Source organism: Triticum dicoccoides, chromosome 5B, assembly GCF_002162155.2.
Source record: "Triticum dicoccoides isolate Atlit2015 ecotype Zavitan chromosome 5B, WEW_v2.0, whole genome shotgun sequence".
In the NCBI taxonomy this organism is placed as follows: Eukaryota; Viridiplantae; Streptophyta; class Magnoliopsida; order Poales; family Poaceae; genus Triticum; species Triticum dicoccoides.
Genome location: NC_041389.1, coordinates 628,205,645 through 628,230,284, shown reverse-complemented (window position 1 = coordinate 628,230,284; position 24,640 = coordinate 628,205,645). Strand labels below are relative to the sequence as shown.

At 49.7% G+C, this 24,640-nt stretch overlaps 2 protein-coding genes across 2 annotated transcripts; both read right to left on the bottom strand.

Moving 5' to 3' along the window:
• Positions 1 to 16,952: 16,952 nt before the first annotated feature.
• LOC119306413 (BTB/POZ and MATH domain-containing protein 2-like) lies at positions 16,953 to 18,023 on the bottom strand. The gene is made up of 2 exons (XM_037582637.1): positions 17,723 to 18,023; positions 16,953 to 17,689 (listed from the first exon to the last, which is right to left on the bottom strand). Exons 1-2 carry the CDS (start codon positions 18,021 to 18,023, stop codon positions 16,953 to 16,955), a joined length of 1,038 nt encoding a protein of 345 aa, XP_037438534.1.
• Positions 18,024 to 21,234: 3,211 nt separating this feature from the next.
• On the bottom strand, positions 21,235 to 22,378 carry LOC119306412 (BTB/POZ and MATH domain-containing protein 3-like). The gene has a single exon (XM_037582636.1). The coding sequence runs from the start codon at positions 22,288 to 22,290 to the stop codon at positions 21,235 to 21,237; it is 1,056 nt and encodes a 351-aa protein (XP_037438533.1). The 5' UTR covers positions 22,291 to 22,378.
• Positions 22,379 to 24,640: the final 2,262 nt, after the last annotated feature.

The window sequence follows — 24,640 nt, the reverse complement described above, 5'->3', positions numbered from 1 at the left end:
GGTCTGACCGAAACGTGCAAATCTGTGTGTCCGAGTTCAAGATTCAGTGAAACCCTAGCAATCTCGGTGCCACCAAATTATGACTCGTCCCTACCGAGTTCACTAGTTTAGGTTTCAAGTGTTGCTTCGGTATCACCGAGTTTGTCAATCCGGTAGCTCCGAGATCACTTCTGTAGAGAACTAAAACTAAACTTTTTGACTCAATTGTTTTACAAAACTCCTGTACTTTGTGATGCTCATCTTCTCTACCTCAGCTATAATCTATTCACAGGGTCTGCTGATAGTTTGCCTGCAAGATGTCTGACCAAAGTGACAGCCAGAACAAGTCTGAATAGCAGGTGCAGATGAGTGAGGCTTCTGATCCCTCTAGCAGCTATGATGAGGGCAGCAGGAGCACACCTAGTAACTTGCCAAAGGCAGCTACCAGGACAAGGAAGAAGAAAACTTCTGATTCAGAGGATGAAGACTATGTGGCTGTTGAGGATGAAGCCACTTCAAGGGAAAAGGTGCTGAAAAAGGAGTATGGCACAGCTGCTGCAACAAAGCCAGGACTGAAAACAAAGGCTCCAGCAAGAAGAATGCTAATGTCAAAGCCAAGGAAAGTTGCCACAGGTGAAACCATGAAGTTCACCGCTGAATCAAAAGAAGAGGCAGCTGGTGAGGAAAATAAGAAGAAGAGGGAAAGAACCACTACTGCCAGAGTTCTTGGCAAGCCCTCCACGAGGAGAGTTTCTGAAGAAGAAGATGAAGAGGAAGAGGATGTTGCTCTAGCTCCTAAGGCTCAGAAACTCATGGAAGATGCAATCAGATCAAGGGCTGCTCCATCTAAGCCCAAAACTGCTCCCAAGGCTACTGCACCAGCTTAGAAGTCTGCTCCAAAGAGAAGCATTAGAAACATTCCATCTGCAGAGAAGAACAAGGCAACAGTGCCTCAAGTTGAAGAAGAAGATGATGAAGCCCAAGTGCTAAGGAAACTGAAGCCTAAGACCCTTGACCACAATGATGCACATCCTGTTGCAGAAAACATGAAAATCAGGAAGGATGCATGACTGAGGTTATGGAGACAGTCTGGTCCATATGCTGTCAGGAGAAGGACTGCTGTTGACTACAGGTTTCACACTAAGGAATAGCAAGACTTTTGTGAGACAATTCTGCTTGACAAGAAGCCCATTGTGTGTGACATGTGATGGGTTGACTGGGAGTACATTAAGAAGAATGAAGATCACTATCCAGGTGTATATGATAGCTTCAAAGCATGTGGAGTTGATACATTTGTTGCCCAGAAGCTCACCAAGTGCAATGATGAGCTGATCATGCAGTTTTACTCCACTGCCCACTTCTATCCAGATGGAAGGATAGTTTGGATGTCTAAAGGTACAAGGTACCAATCCACTGTTGGAGAATGGGCTTAGTTGATCAATGCCCCAGAAGAAAATGAAGATGACTTGGATGTTTATGCTGAGAAAAAGAAAGACCACAACACTATGGCCCACATGTACAGAGAGATCCTAGATGATGCTTTGGAGAATCACAAGTTTGGATCTGTCCACTTCTTGTTGTCTGGTCTGCCTACCATAAATTGGATCCCAAGGCACACTTTTCTACCCAATTCAGGTAATCACAAGATGATCAGAGGACATTCTATCAATTTGCTACATTTGTTTGATGTGCCTCAAAAGGTTAAAGTCATGAGTCTGATTGTGGAAACAATCAAAAGGACAACAGCTGATCAGAAGAGAAGTTGTGGGTATGCCCCACACATTCAGGAGCTCATCAACTCAAAGATGGGCACAAGCACATATCTGTTGGATAAGGAGCACCTACCCATCTACCCTGACTTTGAGGACAACACTGTTGTCATGAATGAGAATGAACCATCATCAGCTCAAGCACATGAGAAGAGAGAGAAGGCAAGGGCAGAGAAAGCTGCAAAGATGCCAACTGCTGAAGAAGCATCTCAAGTATTCTTGCAGAGCAAGCAAGACCATCTTGCATATTTGTGAAGGAAATATGCCCTAGAGGCAATAATAAAGTTATTATTTATTTCCTTATATCATGATAAATGTTTATTATTCAAGCTAGAATTGTATTAACCGGAAACATAATACATGTGTGAATACATAGACAAATATAGTGTCACTAGTATGCCTCTACTTGACTAGCTCATTGATCAAAGATGGTTGTGTTTCCTAACCATAGACATGAATTGCCATTTGATTAACGGGATCACATCACTAGGAGAATGATGTGATTAACTTGACCCATTCCGTTAGCTTAGCACTTGATCGTTTAGTATGTTGCTATTGCTTTCTTCATGACTTATACATGTTCCTACAACTATGAGATTATGCAACTCCCGTTTACCGGAGGAACACTTTGTGTGCTACCAAACGTCACAACGTAACTGGGTGATTATAAAGAAGCTCTACAGGTGTCTCCGAAGGTACATGTTGAGTTGGCGTATTTCGAGATTAGGATTTGTCACTCCGATTGTCGGAGAGGTATCTCTGGGCCCTATCGGTAATGTACATCACTATAAGCCTTGCAAGCAATGTAGCTAATGAGTTAGTTGCGGGATGATGCATTACATAACGAGTAAAGAGACTTGCCGGTAACGAGATTGGACTAGGTATTGAGATATCGACAATCGAATCTCGGGCAAGTAACATATCGATGACAAAGGGAACAACGTATGTTGTTATGCGGTTTGACCGATAAAGATCTTCGTAGAATATGTAGGAGTCAATATGAGCATCTAGGTTCCACTATTGGTTATTGACCGGAGACGTGTCTCGGTCATGTCTACATAGTTCTCGAACCCGTAGGGTCCGCACGCTTAAAGTTAGATGACGGTTATATTATGAGTTTATATTTTTTGATGTATCGAAGGTAGTACGGAGTCTGGGATTTGTTCACGGACATGAAGAGGAGTCTCGAAATGGTCGAGGTGTAAAGATCGATATATTGGATGACTATGTTCGGACACCGAAATAGTTTCGGCTGGTTTCGAGCATATACCGAAGTACCGGGGGGTTACCGGACCCCCCCCCCCCCCGGGGGGTGGGGGGCTAATGGGACTCATGGGCCCTAAGTGGAGAAGAGGAGGGGCGGCTAGGGCAGGCTGCACACCCCCAGTCCGAATAGGACAAGGAGGAGGGGCGGCGCCCCCCTTTCCTTCCTCTCCTCTCTTCCTTCCTTCCCCCTCCTAATCCAACTAGGAAAGGAGGGAGTCCTACTCCCGGTGGGAGTAGGACTCCTCCCTGGCACGCCTCCTCCTGGCCGGCCGCCCCCTCCCCCTTGATCCTTTATATACGGGGGCAAGGGGGCACCTCTAGACACAACAATTGATCCCTTGGATCTCTTAGCTGTGTGCGGTGCCCCCCTCCACCATAATCCACCTTGATAATATCGTAGCGGTGCTTAGGCGAAGCCCTATGTCGATAGAACATCATCATCGTCACCACGCCGTCATGCTGATGGAACTCTCCCTCAAAGCTCGGCTGGATCCGAGTTCGAGGGACGTCATCGAGCTGAACGTGTGCTGAACTCGGAGGTGCCGTACGTTCGGTACTTGATCGGTCGGATTGTGAAGACGTACGACTACATCAACCGCGTTGTGCTAACGCTTCTGCTTTCAGTCTACGAGGGTACGTGGACAACACTCTCCCCTCTCGTTGCTATGCATCACCATGATCTTGCGTGTGCGTAGGAATTTTTTTGAAATTACTACGTTCTCCAACAATCTGATCCAATCCACCTTGAGGATTGGGAAGGGCTTGGCCACCCTGACTCCAAACCAGGAGAGTTTGGAGAGGATCATTGAGCAGAAATTCTATGATCTTGATGTCAAGGTAACTGAGATCCAAACTGCAGTTGAGCAGCTTCAGGAGTAAGCAGAGGAGAAGAAGGGAAAATCTACTACATATGTTTTTGCTAGAGTGCCCAGAGGATAAAGATCTGCTGCAGTGCCCATGACAGATACTAGAGCTACAACATCTGCACCAGCAGCCACAGCTCTAGTGCCACCTCCAGCAGTCACTCCACCAGCTCCAGCTACATCATCTGAAGCTTTTTTCCTTGGAGTCACACCATCTCATGAAGACCAAGCCCAAGAGACGTTTAGCACTATGCATTCTTTGAACATTTTGGTAACTTGTTGCCAAAGGGGGAGAAAATGTATAGATCATAGGCTTCGAGAAAGAGTGTTGCTTCTTATCTCTCTTGCTATTTTGGTTGAACATCTTGATTGTGTCCTTGTGTGAGATACTTTATGTGCTTGTGAGATACTTGTTTGATCATGTGTTTGATCATATGCTACCCTTAATGCTTGTTGGATGATATTATCTCTTATATTCTTATATGATCATTCACTTGCTTGGTCATGAGTGCATGCTTTTAACTTCTATCATTTTGAGCGCTCCACCAAGATGTATGTGACATGGAAAAGTAACCCATGATCCTAATCGATTGTGCATTTGCATTCAAAAGAAAATTTTAAATAATGCACAAATTTAGGGGGAGCTCTTGCTTATCACATACTTCTCAAAGCGGCGATGTTTTTCAATGTTATTATCATTTGTCGAAGCTTTGATCTATATGTTGTCATCAATTACCAAAAATGGGGAGATTGCAAGTGCAACTATCCCTGGATGGTTTTGATAATTCCTAACAACATATAGCTCATTGAGCTAATGCTATTTCAAGATAAACATTTCTGGAAAGCTCAATGATTGGCATGGCATGGATGAGAAAAGTGGACCCCTCAAAATGCTAAGGACAAAAGATTGGCTCAAGCTCAAAGCACAAAACTCTACATTTCCGTTTTAAGTGATCCAAGATCACATTGAGTCCATAGGAAAAGCCAATACTATCAAGAGGGGGTGAGGTGTTGCTTAATGAGTTTCTTGCTCAAAGTGCTTAGTGATATACTCCAAAAACCCTCAACAACTTCTCACTTCCACATATGTCCCAAACCAAAAGTCAAACTCGGCCCCATCGAAACTTTCTATCCAGCGCCACCGAGTTCAGTTGACATAGCCACTCCCAGAAACCCTAGTCTTTTCGGTCTCATCGATAGGGATCTCGGTCTCACCGAGATGGGATTGTAATCTCTCTGTTTCCCTTCGTAACGTTTCGGTCTAACCGAGATGAGCGGATCGGTCCCACCGAGATTGCAATGCAAACTCACTTTTTCCCTTTCGTAACGTTTCGGTCCAACCGAGATGAGTGAATCGGTCCCACCGAGTTTGCCTGACCAACTCTCTGTTAGTCCATTATCAAAATCGATCTCACCGAGTTTGTGTAATCGGTCTCACCGAGATTACGTTATGCCCTAACCCTAACGAAATCGGTCCCACCGAGTTGACATGTCGGTCCCACCAAAAATCCTAACGTTCACATTTTGAACTAAATCGGTCCGACCGAGTTTCATGATTCGGTCCCACCGAGTTTGGTGATTTGTGTGTAACGGTTATATTTTGTGTGGAGGCTATATATACCCCTCCACCCACTCTTCATTCATAGAGAGAGCCATTAGAACATGCCTACACTTCCAACATACATTTTCTGGGAGAGAACCACCTACACTTGTGTTGAGGTCAAGATATTCCATTCCTACCACATAAATCTTGATCTCTAGCCTTCCCCAAGTTGCTTTCCACTCAAATCTTCTTTCCACCAAATCCAGATCCTATGAGAGAGAGTTGAGTGTTGGGGAGACTATCATTTGAAGCACAAGAGCAAGGAGTTCATCATCAACACACCATTTGTTACTTCTTGGAGAGTGGTGTCTCCTAGATTGGCTAGGTGTCACTTGGGAGCCTCCGTCAAGATTGTGGAGTTGAACCAAGGAGTTTGTAAGGGCAATGAGATTGCCTACTTCGTGAAGATCTACCCGAGTGAGGCAAGTCCTTCGTGGGCGACGGCCATGGTGGGATAGACAAGGTTGCTTCTTCGTGGACCCTTCGTGGGTGGAGCCCTCTGTGGACTCGCGCAACCGTTACTCTTCGTGGGTTGAAGTCTCCATCAACGTGGATGTACGATAGCACCACCTATCGAAACCACAGATAAAAAATCTCTATGTCAACATTGCGTTTGCTCCCTCAAACTCCTCCCTTTACCTTCATATGCAATTGTTTTACATTCCGCTGCTATACTCTTAGAATTGCATGTGTAGGTTGATTGCTTGGCTTGTGCTAGGTTGCTAAAATCTACCAAGAACTAAAATTGGGAAAAGGCTAGATTTTATTTGGTCAAGTAGTCTAATCACCCCCCTCTAGACATACTTTCGATCCTACACCCCAGGTCTCGTGTTGACGGCCCAAGTGAGACGGTGATGTTGGTTCGGTGACCGTGGTTGCACAGGCTGGTGGGTGGCAGATTGGGTGGTGCATTACGGAGTGTCCGGGGTGGTGGTGGTTGATTGGGTCGGGAGAAATCCCTGGCGGCTTGTCTGGCTCCGACACGGTGACGCCTGCGGGCGTCGATGGACCTTCCTAAAGGGCACCGGGTATATCCCTTCCCCACTGCCCTCTGCGTACCGAGGGAAACCCTAGGATCCATTCAGCGGTGGCGCCGTCACATTCCTTCTTGAAGGCGTTGCTTGGTACGCGATGCTCCGGTATGCTTGGAACGCGGTGGTACTTCTCCGGCGGGTGCACCGGTTTCCGGTCTTCGTCGCTTAGTTGATCTGCCGGTGTCGGCATTTGTTTCTCTTTTCTTTATCTTGGTTTTTCCTTTTGGGCTTGGCTGTGCTGCAGCCCCAGCGAGTTGGATGCTTTATAATATAAAGCGGGGAAAAACCTTTTTTCTTAAAACTAAGACTGAACTCCTTGATGGAATTAGCAATGAAATTCCTTTTTTTTTCAGGGTCACCCAAACCAGACCCCTCACATTCTAAAATAAACCTGAATTTTAGCCACTTCTGAACACAGTAACAACTATACCTTCTATTTATCTCTACCCGTCTTACTATCTACTACTACATGGATGCTAACTGATCTCTGCACCTCTACCGAACCTTTTAGCACTTATGTTACCAAAACCCACAGTGAATTTACTGAATTTTATGCTGGTTACTCTTACGATGATAGTTCAGGATCATGCGTGGCTATTGTTAGATGTGTATAGTCCCTTTTCGGCATATCCCCGTTGTATAAGGGGTTTTCTGCACTTTGACACACATGTATATGTAATGGCCTTTGGCCCTCAGGAAATATAGTTGCTCATTATCCAACATGGTATCAGATGTTAGGTTCCCTCTCCCCCGCACGCTGCATCTCCGTGCTAGATTTCTCCCGATTCTGGCCTATCCCGTCCTGGATCCGGCTGCCCTGGTCAGGTTCCTGCTGTCTTGCGCCCGGCCGGCCTCGCCCACTACCCAGCTACCTCCTCTTCGCTCCGCTCTCCCCATCTGCCCCGCCGGCACCCGTTGACCGGCTCCTCCCCTCGAGCTCGTCCGGGTTTCGGCCGCTCCCTCGCGCCTCCGCCGCCGCCCAGTCTGGCCGCTCCCCTCCCTCCCACCGAGCCCTGCTCTAGCTGCTGCCGCCGGCCTCTGCTCTCTGCTCGCCTGGCCGCGCGAGCGAGCGTGCGGGAGGCGCGCGAGAGGCCCGCGAGTGCGCGTGCGGGAGGCCCGCGAGTGCGCGCGCGGGAGGCTCACGAGCGAGCGCTTGCTCCAGCGCCTGAGGGCCACGCTCCCCTTGATCCCGCTCGTGAGGCATGCGAGGTGCCTGATCCCCTCGATCTCGCGTGAGCGTGCTGGATCCCATCGATCCAGTGCGTGGGATTTCCTGTTTCCGTTGACTCAAAAAAAAGACAATCAACATGTCTTCGTCTGGCTATGTAGTTGTTCCTCAATGCTCGGTGATCTTCGATGGCACCAACTATGCTGAGTTTGTGGGGTTCATGCGTATCCACATGCGCGGACTTCTTCTGTGGGGTGTTCTCTCTGGCGAGGTATCCTGTCCGTCCTGCCCTGTTGCTCCGGTGGCTCCTGTTCCGCCGGTACCACTGGTCCTTGCTCCTGATACTTCTCAGGCTGATCGGGATGCAGCCAAGGCCCTTGATGATGCTGTAGTTGATGCCTATGATCAGCAGGTATCCGCTTACTCTGATGCCCTCTCAGTCTACCGGGATGATCTGTCTGCTTACACTCAGTGGTGCAATGATGATGCTCGAGCTGCTGCTGTTCTCACTGCCAGTGTCCTCCCTCTGTTTGCTTCCGAGTTCATGGCCCTTGGCACTGTTGCAGCGATGTGGTCCTATCTTTGTCAGCGCTATCAGCCCTCTGGCGATGCTTTATACCTCTCTGTGGTGCGTCAGGAGCATGCTCTTCAGCAGGGTGACTCGTCTGTTGATGAGTTCTATTCACAGTGCTCTGCCATCTGGCGTCAGCTTGACTCACTGCGGACAGTTGTTTGTGGCACTTGCCGTTGCTGTCAGACTACACGGTCTGATTTGGAGTTTCAGAGGGTTCATGAGTTCTTATCTCGTCTCCGCTCTGAGTTTGAGCCCAGGCGTGCTCACTTGCTTGCTCGTGGTCGTGTCCCTATCTCAGAGGTGCTTGCCGAGCTTCGTGCTGAGGAGACACGCCTTCGCTCTGCTAGGTTGCTTTTTGTTCCGTCAGTATTGGCTGCCCGGGCTCCTATGCCGTCTGCTCGCCTCACTGCTCCGCCGCTCCTGCCTACTCCTCCAGGGGGGTGAGCCATCCTTCTTATGCTGAGAAGGGCACGTCGCGCCATGACACCGTCTGTGGTTACTGCTCCCGGCAAGGTCACCCAGAGTCTGATTGTCGCCAAAAGAAGCGAGACCAGAGGCGCTCTTCCTCCAGCGGGCCTCCTGTGTCTTCCTCGACTCCATCACTCACTGACCAGGACATTGTTCGCCTCAAGCGTCTCCTTGCTTCCTCAGGCTCCTCGTCGACTGGCTCTGCTGCTGTTGTGACTGCATCCTCCTCCTCACCATCACAAGCATCTACACAGTCAGGTACATCTTCGTGGGTTCTGGATTCTGGAGCCTCTTTTCATATGTCTTCTGATTCTTCCGTGTTGTCTTCTCTCCGGCCTCTTGATTCACCTATCAATGTTCTTACTGCCGATGGCACATCTCTTAATGTTGCTAGTCGTGGTATTCTTTCCACTCCATCGTTTTCTGTTCCGAGTGTTTCACATGTTCCTCGCCTTACCATGAATCTTTTTTCCGCTGCCCAACTTACTGATTCTGGTTGTGGTGTCATTCTTGATATCGACTCTTGCTCCATTCAGCATCGTCGCACCAAGGCTTTGGTTGGTGCTGGCCCCGGCGCCGTGAGTCAGAGGGCCTTTGGGAGGTTGAATGGCTTTGTGTTCCTTCCGCTACCACCACCGATGCCAGCTCTCATGCTCTTGCCGCCTCTTCGTCTGTGTCCTTCCAGCAGTGGCATCATCGCCTCGGTCACATTTGTGGCTCTCGCTTGTCTTCCTTAGTTCGTCAGGGTCTCTTAGGGTCTGTATTTGGAGATGTCTCCTTACATTGTAATGGCTGCAGACTTGGCAAACAGACTCAATTACCTTATCCTACTAGTGAGTCTGTATCTCAGCGTCCTTTTGACTTAGTTCATTCTGATGTCTGGGGTCCTGCTCCCTTTGATTCGAAAGGTGGTCATCGCTACTATGTTTTGTTTATTGATGATTTCTCTCGCTACACTTGGCTCTACTTTATGAAATCTCGTAGCGAGGTTCTCCCTATATACAAACGCTTTGCTGCCATGGTTCACACCCAGTTTGCCACGCCCATTCATACTTTTCGTGCTGACTCCGCTGGAGAGTATATCTCTCAGCTGTTGCGTGGTTTTCTCGCGGAATAGGGTACTCTTGCCCAGTTCTCCTGTCCGGGTGCTCATGCTCAGAATGGTGTTGCCGAGCGAAAGCATCGTTATTTGCTTGAGACGGCTCGTGCGTTGATGATTGTTGCTTCCCTTCCACCCCATTTTTGGGCTGAGCTGTTTCCGCATCCACCTATCTCATCAACATTCAGCCATCAACTGCTCTGCAGGGTGGCATTCCTATGGAGTGTTTCACCGATCGCTCTCCTGACTACTCAGCTCTTCGTATGTTTGGATGCGTCTGCTATGTTCTTCTTGCCCCCCGCGAACGCACCAAACTGACTGCTCAGTCAGTCGAGTGTGTTTTCCTTGGCTACAGTGATGAGCACAAGGGCTATCGGTGTTGGGATCCAGTGGGTCGTCGCTTGCGCATCTCGCGTGATGTGACTTTTGACGAGTCTCGCTCTTACTACCCACGTTCTTCTTCCTCGAGCTTCTCTGTGGACGACCTTTCTTTCCTTCTTCTCCCCGATACACCCTGCTATGTGCCTCATGTGTCACCTCTTCCTCCGACACCTCTCCTTCCTTCTCATTCACCTCCGACCCCATTTTCTCCCTCCTCCTCTACCTCTCCCCCATCCTCTCCAGTCCGTCGCCCTCTCTCACCGTTTCCGCTCCACTATACTCGACGTTCTCGTACTGAGGATATTGCCTCTGATGAGCCTTCCACCTCGGGTGCACCTCCTCTCACACCCCCTCCAGTTCATAACCTCCGTGCTCGGCCTTGCCCTCCGCCTGGTCGCTACTCCCCTGACCGGTACGGTCTCTCTGTTTTGACTGAGCCCACTTCCTATTGCACTGCCATGACTCAGCCTGAATGGCAGCTTGCGATGGCCGAGGAGCTTGCTGCCCTTGAGCGCTCTGGCACATGGGATCTCGTTCCCCTCCCTTCCGGTGTCCGTCCCATCACCTGCAAGTGGGTTTACAAGCTTAAGACTCGCACCGATGGTTCTCTTGAGCGCTACAAAGCTCGTCTTGTGGCTCGTGGATTTCAGCAGGAGCAGGGGCACGATTATGATGAGACTTTCGCTCCTGTGGCCCACATGACCACTGTCTGCACTCTTCTTGCTGTGGCTTCTGTTCGTCAGTGGTCTATCTCTCAACTTGATGTTCAGAACGCTTTTCTCAATGGCGAGTTGCGTGAGGAGGTTTATATGCAGCCACCACAGGGGTACTATGCTCCTGATGGTATGGTCTGTAGACTTCGCCGCTCTCTATATGGTCTCAAACAGGCCCCTCGCGCCTGGTTTGAGCGCTTCGCATCTGTGGTGACCGCGGCTGGTTTCTTGCCCAGTGACCATGATCCCGCGCTGTTCGTTCACACGTCTCCTCGTGGTCGGACTCTTCTCCTTCTCTATGTTGATGACATGATCATCACTGGTGACGACACTGATTACATCGCCTTTGTTAAGGCCCGCCTTCACGAGCAGTTCCTTATGACTGATCTTGGTCCTCTTCGCTATTTTCTTGGGATTGAGATCTCCTCCACCTCTGATGGCTTCTACATCTCTCAAGAGAAATACGTTCAGGATCTTCTTGCTCGAGCTGCTCTCAGTGATGACCGCACTGTTGTGACTCCTATTGAGCTCAACGTTCAGCTTCGTGCCTCTGATGGTGACCCTCTTCCTAATCCCACTCGCTATCGTCACCTCATCGGTAGCCTTGTCTATCTTGCTGTTACACGTCCTGACATCTCCTATCCTGTTCACATCCTGAGTCAGTTTGTTTCAGCCCCCACCTCTGTCCACTATAGTCACCTCCTCCGTGTTCTACGATATCTTTGTGGCACGATCTCTCAGCGCCTTTTCTTTCCCCGCTCTAGTTCTCTTGAGCTCCAGGCTTACTCTGATGCTACCTGGGCTAGTGATCCCTCTGATCGACGCTCGCTGTCTGCTTACTGTGTCTTTCTTGGTGGCTCTCTGATTGCCTGGAAGACAAAGAAACAGACTGCAGTTTCTCGCTCGAGTACAAAAGCTGAGTTGAGAGCCATGGCTATGTTGACGGCTGAGGTGATCTGGTTGCGATGGTTACTTGAGGATTTTGGTGTGTTGGCTACTACCTCGACTCCCTTACTGTCACACAGTACTGGTGCTATCAGTATTGCGCGTGACCCGGTGAAGCATGAGCTCACCAAGCACATCGGTGTGGATGCCCACTTTGTGCGTGCTGCTGTGCAGGATCAGACTCTCGGCCTTCACTATGTGCCCTCGGAGTTACAGTTGGCTGACTTCTTCACGAAGGCACAGACTCGAGCGCAGCATACCTTTTTCCTCTCCAAACTCAGTGTTGTTGATCCACCATGAGTTTGAGGGGGGGTGTTAGATGTGTATAGTCTCTTTTCGGCATATCCCTGTTATATAAGGGGTTTTCTGCACTTTGACACACATGTATATGTAATGGCCTTTGGCCCTCAAGAAATATAGTTGCTCATTATCCAACAGCTATCATCCGAGATGACGCAAGTGATTTTGTTTCTGCTTCTAATTGCCTCCTGAAGCAGATCCTTGACGCTGATAAAGCTGAAGCTATCACACTCCGTTAGGGCATGACTCTTGCAAGAAATCTCGGCATTCATTCTAATGTTGGAATAAGACTGCCTTGGAGTGGTACAGGAGATGACAATCACTGAAAAGCCATGCAACTACTGCAGCACCTATTCTCTTTGAATGCAAGGGGCTGATGACAATCAGGTTTTTGACTTTGGGAAGTCAAGATTGAGCATTGTGCTCGGGAAGCAAATTTCGCAGCTCATGAGCTAGCTAAGTAATAAAGCTAGCCATGATAGCCTTTTCTAAAAAAATAATAATACACAGCTGTACTACCAACAATATTACCGAAAAAGGCTCGCGCCCCGCTTTATATATAAAGCAAATGCCAAAGCCAACATCCAACAAGGTTCACACAAACACAAAGCCCACACGCGCACAAAGTCCAAGCACAAGCAAGCAACAAGGGTTACTGCTGAGGGCACAGCTCAACAAGCCCAACACACACACACAAAAAGGCACAAGCGCCAGGAGGGAAACATCCTCTAGTCGGGCTCCGGTGGTGGCGGCGGGAGCGGAGGCGCCAGGCGAAAGGCCAACGAACGGAGGTCGGTGAGGAGTCTGTCGATGGCGTCCCGGTCCTGCGGGCGGCTAAGCGGCCGCCAGAGCTGCAAGTAACCACACATTTTAAAGATGGAGTCAGTCGCACGCCGAAGGGGCACCTTCTGAATGACAAGCTTATTGCGAACCGTCCACAGGGTCCAGGCTAGAACCCCGACGCACAGCCATCTAATATGTCTGTAGCGAGGGGGGGAGGCTTGAATTTCCGCAAGCAGGCCAGGGAAGTTGGTGTTGCACCACTGTCCCCCAACCGTTTCGCGGAAACAAGACCAAAGGAACTGTGCCGTGTAGCACAAGAAGAAGATGTGATTAGCGTCCTCTACCGTGCCACACAGGGGGCACATTCCATCGCCAGGACCATGGCGCTTAAGAACCTCAACGCCGGTCGGGAGGCGGCCGCGGATCCATTGCCAAAGAAAGATCCGAATCTTAAGTGGGAGGCGGATGTCCCAGATAAGACCAAAGGGCTCCGGGGCTGACGAAGGGGCAATGGCCGCGTAGAGGGATTTGGTGGAGAAGCGGCCGGAGGGGTCTAGGCGCCAGGAGATAGAGTCCGGAGAATCTGCCACGTCCATAGGTAGCAGGGCGATGTCCTGGAGGAGGACATCCCAGGCAGCCACCTCAGCGGGGCCAAAAGGGCGGCGGAACGCGAGGCGCCCTAAGTCAATAAGGGCCGCCTCGACTGAGACCCAAGGGTCAACTACAATGTCGAAGAGGATGGGGAACCGGGCGGCTAGAGGGGAGCCTCCGAGCCACCTGTCCAGCCAGAACAAGGTCGAAGCTCCAGAGCCCACAGAGATGGAAGTGCCTATACGTAAGACCGGAAGCAGCCGGACGACGGCCTGCCAAAACTGGGAACCGCCCGAGCGTTGGCAGAACGCCAGTGGCTGTCCACGCAGGTACTTGTTCTGGATGATAGTAAGCCAGAGGCCACCGTCCCCATTGGCGATGCGCCAGAGCCAGCGGGTCAAGAGGGCGATGTTCATGCGCCGAGAGGACAGAATCCCAAGACCGCCCTAGTCTTTGGGTTTGCAGATGTCTGGCCAGCTGACCATGTGGTATTTCTGCTTGCCCTCCTCCCCAGCCCAGAAGAATCTGGACTGGTATCTGGCGACCTCCTGATGGAGCGTTTCATGAAGGCTATAGAAGCTCATAAGGAACCACAGGAGGCTGGCTAGCGATGAGTTGATAAGGATCATGCGCGCCGCCTTCGATAGCCAACGCCCTTTCCAGGGCTCTACGCGATGTTGCATACGGGTCACCGTGGGGCGGAGGTCCGCCACGGTGAGGCGCGAGTCACTAATGGGGATCCCCAGATAGGTCGTGGGGAAAGAACCCAGCCGACAGTTAAGCCGGTCGGCAATGGACTGTGCGTCCTTAGAGGGGTAACCGAGCACCATCACTTCGCTCTTATCAAAGTTGATGGTGAGGCCCGACATTTGTTGGAAGCACAGAAGAAGGAACTTCAGGTTGGAGATCTCTAAGGCAGACCCCTCGACCATAATAATGGTGTCATCCGCGTATTGTAGAAGGGAGACCCCTCCCCCTCCAACAAGGTGCGGGACAAGGCCTCTAATATGCCCAGCAGCCTTGGCCTTATCCAAGATGGCGGCCAAGGCATCCACAACCATGTTGAACAAGAACGGCGAGAAGGGATCTCCCTGCCGGACCCCGCAGAGGGTAGGGAAGAAGGGCCCAATGTCGCCGTTGATGTTCACCGCAGTCCGACCACAAGAGACGAGCTGCATGACTCGGGTCACCCAACGGTCATCGAAGCCCTTGCGAAGAAGGACTTCCCTCAGGAACGGCCAGTGCACCATGTCGTAGGCTTTGTGGAAGTCCAACTTGAGAAAGACCGCCCTATGGCGCTTCAGGCGGACCTCGTGGAGCACTTCGTGGAACACCAACACCCCATCCAGGATAAATCGGCCTTGAATGAAGGCGGATTGGTTCGGGTGGGTGATAGTGTCCGCAAGGAGGGTCACCCTATTGGCGTACCCCTTAGCCAGGATCCGAAAAATCACATTAATCACTGTGATGGGGCGGAACTGACGAATATCGGAGGCGCCCGGGACCTTGGGGATGAGGGTCACCACCCCATAATTAAGGCGACCCAGGTCCATGGAGCCCGAGTAGAATTCCTCAAAGAGAGCCATGACCTCCAGCTTGATGGTCGGCCAGAACGTCTTGAAGAAAGCCACTGGAAGACCGTCAGGTCCCGGGGCCGAGGAGGGGTTCATCCCCTTAATGGCAGCGAGGACCTCCTCCTCGCTGAAGGGGGCAACCAAAGCCGCATTGGCTTCAGGCGAGACTACGTGCGCGCCCGACCAAATGTCGGGGGCGAGACTCGCCCCACCGCGCGGGGTGGGGGTAAATAAGGCCCTATAGAAGCCATCCACATGACAGCGGATGGCCGCTGGAAGAACTAACGGCGAGTCTCCATCCCACAGGCAGTGGATGGAGTTGTGACGGCGCCGGCCGTTCGCGACCGCCTGGAAATAGGCGGTGTTGGCATCGCCCTGTAGCACCCACCTCTGGGTACCACGCAAGCGCCAGTACGCCTCCTCATCCGTGTAGATGGTGGAGAGCTGGTCCTCCAGGTCGTAACGAATCAGCCACTCGTCCGAGGAGAGCCCGGTCGAGTCCGCGCGAGCATCCAGGGTTTGAATAGCAATCAGGATGGACTTCTTGCGCTCTCTAAGGTCCCGGCCAAGATTAGCCCCCCAACCCTTCATGAACTGGCGGGCTAGCTTGGCACAAAAGTGCCATGAATCGACCGCGGACATGGAGCGATGGGGTGCCGACCTAGCGAAAATCCAGCGGGCGACGACGGCCTCCCGGAAGCCAGTCTGGTTGAGCCAGAAGAGCTCGAACCGGAACCGCAGCGGGGAGGGGGGGCGCTCGTCGGTGGTGGAGAGGAGAAGGGGGACATGATCGGAGCCAATCCGGGTGACCGCCCGGAGCGATGCCAAGGGGCATCGCAATTCCCACTCCGGGGAAACTAGGACACGATCCAGCACGGATTGTGTCGGTACAGCTTGCTGGTTGGTCCAAGTGAATCTGGCACCTGACCGGTCAAGCTCACGGAGCCCCAGCTCGGCGATCCAATCGTTGAATAATTGCATCCGGGGGAAATTAATCCGGGAATTATTCTTCTCATCCGGGGATCAGATGAGATTGAAGTCACCCCCCACTAAAACTGGGAGGGGAGAGTTAGAGATCTTCAGCTGCAGCTCGTCAAGGAACGCCGGGGATAACGACCAATGCCGGTCAGAACTAGAGCTAACAGAAAATGTAACAGTCAATTGTTCAAGATGACATGCATTTTTTTCCTAGTGCTTTAAACTGTAGAACAGAAGGTCCCAACTCCCAAGGGCTATATAAGCTGTGACTTTGAAAAAGAAAAAGGAAATAAGAGTTTAGACCATTTATGCGAGCACTGGAACAAGGATGACACCAATTCTGCATCCAGCTGAATGTTAGCCATGCACACATGAAGTAATCGATTCAATAAGTAAGCAAAACCGCCTCCTCCCCTAGAGCCTGACTAGTCCGACTAGCCTGTGGTGTGTGTGTTTTGGGTTTAGGGCTTGTTGTGTTGTGCCTTCAGCATTGACCCTTTCTTGTGCTATTTATTCTTGTGGACCTCCGTGTGTGTGTGTGCGTGGTTTGTGTTGAACCTTGTTGAATGCTTATTGTGCGGTGGCTTTATAATATAAAGCGGGGCGAAAGCCTTTTTCGGTAATAAGTAAGCAAATACACAAACGGATAAGCACGGTACATACGTACATCGGTACATGGGCAATCTTAATAATGCTTTCTTTTATATATCTAGCAAGAAAGGAAAATAACAATTCAACTCACATGGTTGGATTGAACATGATTGATAAGGAGTAGCATTTTTGTTCTGAAATATAAACTCAACCGTACATTGAGAAGTAGCATAACTGAAAATTCGGATGACATATATGCTAAACGCATTAATACTAAATTGCCAAGATAATATCCTTTGCCGCTTTATATTCAGCCGGCAGAATTCTAGCAATGAGCTCCTTCAGAACGGATGGGCAGCTGGACTTCAGATGTTCATAACCATCACTAGCCATCATAGCCTCCAAATTGGACGGAGAAACAAGGAATTGCAAACAAGCTTCTTTGAGGCGTGAGAAACCATGTTGTTCGGCTAGAGACAAATTGGTAGCCACCATGTTGGAATCAATGTGGGTGCACAATTTCTCCTCGCATATCTGCTTCAGCCTGCCGATGTTGTACCTATCAGCTGCTACCAGTAGATGGCCAGCCATAACCACATCTGTTTCGCCTTTGTTGCTAGCTATCTCCAGCAGGGGAACCGAGTCGGTGTATATGAAGTGCAGCAAAGACTTGAACACGTCAGCTTCCATGTCACAGATCTCAATAGAACCAGCAGAACTCTCCTTCATGGCACCGAGGAGCTCCGCCTTGAAGACGGATGACCGAGCAGCAAGGACACATCTGTGAGCGGAGAAGCTCTGTCCACCAACCTGAAAGGTTAGGTCTGCTGCGTCCTTGTTCTCAAGGAGGTCGCCGAGCTGCCGGTGCAAGTCGCTTGGCGGAACCCTTGTTTCTTCTTTGCCGTGGATGACAGTGACATCGCACCTGATGGTGAGACAGTCGTCTCTCAGGTGGGCCGATTCCTCCAGATCAGCCTTCTTGACGAACTCACGGGAGCCCCAGTCTGAACCTTTCCTTGAGAAGGTACATATAGAGTGGGTACGCTCGTATGAAGACACCGGTTCTCCGTTCTTGTTGAGTACATTGAACTTGAATTTCGCCTTCACATCTTTGGCATGAGCGGATTCAAGAAGTAGAAAAAGAGATATGGAATCGGCATGATCCTTAATACCATTTGGGTAATATTTTACCGCCCAGTCATGGCCTCCAACATTGAACAGGGCAGAAATGATGAACTCCCCGTTCTTGAGTAGCCCCTTGGCCCTTGAGTATCCATCTAGCTTGAGCACACACGACTTCTCCTCAGCTACAATGGCAGCAGAGATCTTGCATTGCTCCGCCATTCCGGAGGTGGGTTTGGTAGATTTGAGTACTGGCGAGAGGAGAGATTTTGCTTCGGCTATCTATATATAGAGATGCAGCTGGGAAGTATGATCCAGTTGTTTCACATACAGCCAGAAGGAAACTGTGGCCTAGCCGCACCATTTACTAGTCGATTACCTTCACGAGGAGACGCCACTGCACTGCATACGAAGACAATAGGTGCCAGTGCACCCAAGCCTTTCCATCTGCCGATGCAATGCATGCAACATTAATGATTTTCCACGTCGGTCAATGTGACCCCGGATCAACAATTTAACATTTCAAATGAACAAACAAAACTTTTCATCTCCATATGGTTCACATTCCACAAATGGCACGGCGCTTTTTTGTTAACAAAATCAGCAACAAAGAACCAATAATTAGCCAGGCTCATGTTCCCGCGACCTGTCAATCATCAGTCAATGGATGTGTTGGAGCGAAGATCATGCATGCGTGTGGATTGAGACAAGGAGATCCAATTTCAGCCCTAATTTTCGTGATTGCGATGGATGCACTGTCGACTCTAATCATTCGCGTGCAGCAGATGGGAGTGCTTAGCCCAATGCCTAGATGTTCTCCACTGCAAAGGCTTTCTATCTACGCCGACGACGTAGTGCTCTTCATTAGGCCTACGTTTTTGGACCTAAATTTTGTTAAGGAAGTCATGTCGATCTTTGGGGAGGCCTCGGGGCTGAAAGTCAATTTTCTAAAATCCTCGGCTATACTAATCAGACCTGGAGAGGGTGATAAGGAGAGGGTTGCCGCTGCATTTCCATAGACGCTTGAGTGCTTCCGGTGCAAGTATATCAGTCTTCATCTTTCGATCAAGCAGCTTACGCGCAACCGGTGGCAACCGATGGTCGACTCTATGCTGAATTGCTTGCCTGGCTGGATTAGAGGCATGATCACGAGGCCTGGTAGATTGGTCCTGAACTCCTGATTAAGAGTGTGGTGATGGCCATGCCTACTGATGATTGTGACCAACGCTCCGAAGTGGGCTCTGGATTGCATCCACAAAGGATGCAAGGTGTTTTTCTGGGCAGGCACATAGGAAATACATGGCGGGAAGTGTCTGGTAGCTTCGAAAAGAGTCTGTCACCCTAAGGAGCTTGGTGGGTTTGGAGTGATTGACCTGCGCAAACAAGGTATTGCCCTCCGACTCAGATGGGAATGGCTAAGGCGCACTGATGCATCGAGACCCTGGCAAGGGCTGGCCATGAAAGTGGATAAGGATATGCAGGCCGCGTTCACTAGTTTGGTGCACTGGAAGATCGGCAATGGAAAACACGTGTTGTTTTGGAAAGATCATTGGATCCATGGGAGTAGGATCGCTGACATAGCGCCAATCGCTTTTGGGCAGGTCAGAACCTAGACTGTTAATAGGAGGTCCGCCCAAAGTGGCCTTACTTCGAGCAATTGGATAAATGATATTGTGAGCGAACTACCCACAGAGGGACTGGTTTAGTATCCACCTATGGGAACTGCTCTACAAACCTCACCTAAACCCCACCGAGGAGGATCAGGCGATCTGGAAGTGGGATAACTCGGGTAGTAGTCGGCGGCGTCAGCTTATCGTATGATGAATGAGGGGGGGCGATCAGGCTAGGATGTGCTAACGGCCTATTGGAAGTGCTCGGCATCCCTGACGTGCAGGCTGTTTATGTGTCTGGCCTTCCAATATATGCTATGGACCTCTGACAGAAGATTTCGCCATGGGCTTGAAGATGAGACGGACGTCCGTTTTTTATGCGATCAAGAAGAAGACACTGTTGATCACATCCTGCTTCAGTGCATGTACTCGAGGCAAGTCTAGTTCCAATGTTTTCGATGGGCAGAAATTGAGTTTCAGAACCTTACCTTTGGAGACAGACGCATCCATGATTGATGGCCCACTTCCCAGAAGTCCATCCCCAAAAGATTTTGCAAAGGACTCGACTCGCTGGTCATGCTGATATGTTGGAATATTTTGAAGCAATGGAACGGACGCGTCTTCAGCGGGCGGGATACAATCAATGAATGGGAGCTGTCGACGCATATTTATGAGGAGCTGCGGCTTTGGCGGCAGGAGCTCTCGGAGTGTACAACAATTGTGTGAGTAGTCGAGTACCATGGGAGTAGGCGTTGGTGTTGGCCTCGCCGGTTCGTGGTGGTTGCCATGGATATTTTCTTGTAACTAATTCCATCTTCTATAAAGCTTAGATACGCTCTCGGCGTACTCTTAAAAAAAAAGTTTGCACGACCAGAAACTGTATGTGTAGGCGATTTGCTGGAACAGAAAGCATTGATGGCTTGCAAATGTTAATGGTTGTGGGGCGTCATCTATACGATCTGCAGTGTACGATTCAGAAGCTGCTTGACCAATTTGGTCACCAATGCTAGTACAATCCAGCTGAACGTAACGACCCGAACAACTTTTATCCCGCCATTTTCTCAAGACAACAACACGTGGTATATTATTTAGCAGACAACAGAACCACAACAGTTGTGCTTATCAGAAAACTACAAAAACTTGTTTTCCATCTAAAAAGGGCTTTTCGATAACTGAATCCAAACAACCCCCAACAACATAACAAGCGCACAGCAGCACTACCAGCAATGTTCAGAGGGAAATAATAACCAATGCCCCGTCAAAACTACTCCGTATTAGCTAACAGAGGATATCAATGGTCAAATGCTTGAAGAGTACATTTTTTTTTTGGCTTAGTGCTTTGAACGGAGTTACTCACTCCGTCCGAAAATACTTGTCATCAAAATGGATAAAAAGGGATGTATCTAGAACTAAAATACATCTACATACATTCCCTTTTATTCATTTTGATGACAAGTATTTCCGGACGGAGGGAGTACAACACAAGATCCCAAGGTCCACATACACGGCATCCATACTTTACATTCAGTTTTTCAGTGCATAACTAGACATGAATGCTAATAACGGACAAAACAAAGAAACGCCATCATCTAATAGTGGTGTTTCAAGGACCCATGCAACCTAGCATGGTAGTCAGTCGCTACAAAATAGGGCAACGGTGACAAGAAGTATCATAACAATTCTACTCACCTGAACATATATTAGATTGAATGATTAATACCAACAATTTTGTTCAGAAATACACTAGCAACCATACATGGAGAAGTAGCATAACCAATAATACGAAAATTTGGATGACATGTATGATCCTAGTTCTGTAGGCGTTACCTCCACATTGTCATGATAATATCCTTTGCTGCTTTCAGTTCAGCCGGGAGGATTCCAGCTACAAGCTCCTTGAAAACATATGGGCAACTAGATTTCAGATGCTCATACCCATCACTCACCATCATCGCCTCCAAATTGGACGGAGAAGCAAGGAACTTTAAACAAGATTTTTTGAGAGCATGGAAACCATGCTGCTCGGCCAATGCCAAACTAGTTGCCACCATGCCGGAATCAATGTGACTGCACAATTTCTCCTCGCATATCATCTTCAGCTTGCCAATGTTGTATCTGTCAGCCGCAACAAGTAGATGGCCGGCCATCACCACATCAAGCACAGGAGCAACTGTGTCGGTGTATATGAAATGGAGCAACGACTTGAACACATCTGCTTCCATGTCACGGATTTCAATAGGACTAGCTGCATAACTCTCCTCCGTGGGGCCGAGGAGCTCCACCTTGAAGACTGATGACCGAGCAGCGAGGACACATCTATGGGCCGAGAAACTCTGTCCACCGACCTGAAAGGTTAGGTCTGCTGCATCCTTGCTGTTTAGGAGGTCACCAAGATGCTGGTGCAGGTTGCTTGGAGGAACAATTGTTTCTTCGTCGTGGATGACGGTGAGATCGCACTTGATGGTAAGACTGTCGTCTCTTATATGCGCCGATGCCTCCAGATCAGCCTTCTTGATGAAGTTACGGCAACCCAAGTTATCACCTTTGCTTAAGAAGGTATCCAAAGGGAACGTATGGCTGTATGAAGGCACCGGTTCTCCATTCTCGTCAAGTACACTGAACGTGAATTTCGCCTTCACATCTTCAGCGACGGCAGATTCAAAACTTAGAAAAAGAGATATGAAATCGGTACAATCATCATCGTCACCGTTTGGGTAATATCCCACGGCCCAGTCGTGGCCTCCAACACTGAAAAGGTCAGAATTCACGCACTGGCCGCTCTTGAGTAGAGCTTTGGCTCTGGAGTATCCATCTACCTTGAGCACGTACGACCTTTCCTCAGATACCATGGCAGCAGAAATCTTGCATTGCTCTGCCATTCTGGAGGTGGGCTTGGAGTAAGATGGAAGTTTGTCCAGAGGAACGATTAGTTTGTTCCCTCTACCTATATATATTCATACTCGCCGCTGTCCAGTGATGTCGCCGGAAGCGCCGCCGCCGCCGGCGCTATGGATTGGAGGTGGTGGCACTGGGGGGGAGCAGAGCCCGGGGCGGGGATTGGAGGAGGGTGGAGCTCGACGGCGGGAGCTAGTGCCGTGGGGGGAGAAGCGGAGCGCGGCAGCGGTGGCGGAGGGGAACGGGAAGGGTGGCGGCGGAAGCTGTGGAGCGGACAGCAGAGAGAGGGCTGGCGAGTTATTTTTTTCTTTTCTTTGAAGGCAGGGCTGGCGAGTTAGGTTTTCTGCCGGATGGTTTTTACCAGACGCTGTGAGAATTACGGACGGCCGAGATCGGCTCAGGCAGAAGATAGGACGTCTGAGACTGCATTCGCCCTGATCAGGTAATGGTGCAATTTAGAAGCATCCTGACCATTTTGGGAAGAACGGGCAAGAGAAACATTAGAACACCAACGAAAAGCAGTACAACATCTTTTCTGTCATGGTTACGTTTAACATCTTAACAAAATATTAATATTTTAAACTAAGATCGCCTTCAGAGTTGGAGTAGGACTGGTCAATTGTGTAATCCTGTGGAATCAACCTTTTTGGGCCGAGGCTATGGACGCCACTGATCATGGAGGAGCGGCTTCGATGAAGTACTTGATGAAGGATCATAGGTGAGATGATGGGATCTGTCATCATGCTCTAGTTTTTTTTTCTTTGAGTCGGATCATCATGCTCTAGTTGAAACAATCTCTCATAATCTTTAGTTTTGTTTCTTTATTTCAACTTGTTTTCCCTCTAAAATCGAGTTTGTTTTCTTTATTTCAAATGCTCTAGTTAAACTTGAGGTCCACCAGCAGCACTCGATAATGGTACATGCCTGATAATTTGCCAAGACGCTCGATGGTGGCACATACCTAATTGTTGGTGCATAGAGCCCTTCTTTCTTCCCTCCACTTCCAATCACATTCTATGCACTCATATAATTAATGCCTCCACCTCACTGATGACATGACCAACAATGTTCCAATTATGTTGAAGATTTGGCATGGGCGTTGCACCGATCGCCTGCGTGATGGTAGCATCGTAGTTAGCAGCGTATTTGATTATGAATTGACCGTAAACGTTAACATACTAACTTGGACGAATATGCTCAAGCAATTTGAGAAGTAACCCTGGTACTATGACAACATTCCAAAGAAATTCCTTAATGTAGCCGATGAGGATTGTTTTGTCATGATGTTAGGTAAACACATGTCAATTGTTGGGGTCTACGGTAGGGTGCATCGACTGCAAATTAATTTCCTATGCGTAGAACAACCAAGAACATGCTACGGGAGATGGATCACAGTTCGTTACCACTAGACGCGCAGTGCCGTGCCGCTGAAGAAGAGTTGGGGCAGCGCGTCCGCGTGGATCGTCTCCTCCTTGTCCGATCTCCCTCGAACAGCCGGTCGTCCGATCCCACGTACAAGTTCGCCGGAGCGGCGCAAGTGCACCGCCTCTAACGGTATCCGCGCGTGTCGGAGGAACACCGTGTGGCGGACTGCTAGGTCCGATCACACAGTCGGCAGCGAGTGGAGGTGTCTATTCGCAACACATGCAAACCCTAGTCGCAGTGCCGAAGCGATCAACCAAATAAGTGCGCTGCACCTCCACCTTATATAGGCGTCCGTCGCGGGCTCAACACTTGGGCCTCGCACGGACCCTAAAGCCCAAAGTCTACTCGGTCACGTTCCTAGTCTAGTTCGGATCACATCCGACTAGTGTCCTACAAACCGACCTCGTAGGTTCCTTCCCTTAAGCGCGCGACCCCTTAGGTTCAAGTCGGCTTGGTCGCAGTTCGGATCACCTCCGACATGCACGGTTGGTAGCGGCCTCTAGCAAGGCGTGCCGACTGATACGTCTCCGTCGTATCTACTTTTCCAAACACTTTTGCCCTTGTTTTGGACTCTAACTTGTGTGATTTGAATGGAACTAACCCGGACTGACGCTGTTTTCAGCAGAATTGCTATGGTGTTGTTTTTGTGCAGAAAATAAAAGTTCTCGGAACGATCTGAAACTCCACGGAATGTCTTAGGATAATTAATGAAAAATCCTGGCCAAAGAAGAAGACCAAGGGGCCCACACCCTGTCCACGAGGGTGGGGGGCGCGCCCCCCCTGGGCACGCCCCCTACCTCGTGGGCCCCCTGGTGGCCCTCCGACGCCTACTCCAACTCCATATATTGGCTTTCGGGGAGAAAAAAATCAGAGAGAAGAAATCATCGCGTTTTACGACATGGAGCCGCC

What these genes read in the sequence shown, in the direction of transcription:
- LOC119306412 (XM_037582636.1), bottom strand. Translation starts at nt 22,290, where the DNA reads ATGGCAGAGCAATGCAAGATTTCTGCTGCCATGGTATCTGAGGAAAGG.
- LOC119306413 (XM_037582637.1), bottom strand. Translation starts at nt 18,023, where the DNA reads ATGGCGGAGCAATGCAAGATCTCTGCTGCCATTGTAGCTGAGGAGAAG. An exon ending in ACCGGTGTCTTCATACGAGC is followed by an intron (nt 17,690 to 17,722) that starts GTACCCACTCTA and finishes TCTCAAGGAAAG; the next exon opens with GTTCAGACTGGGGCTCCCGT.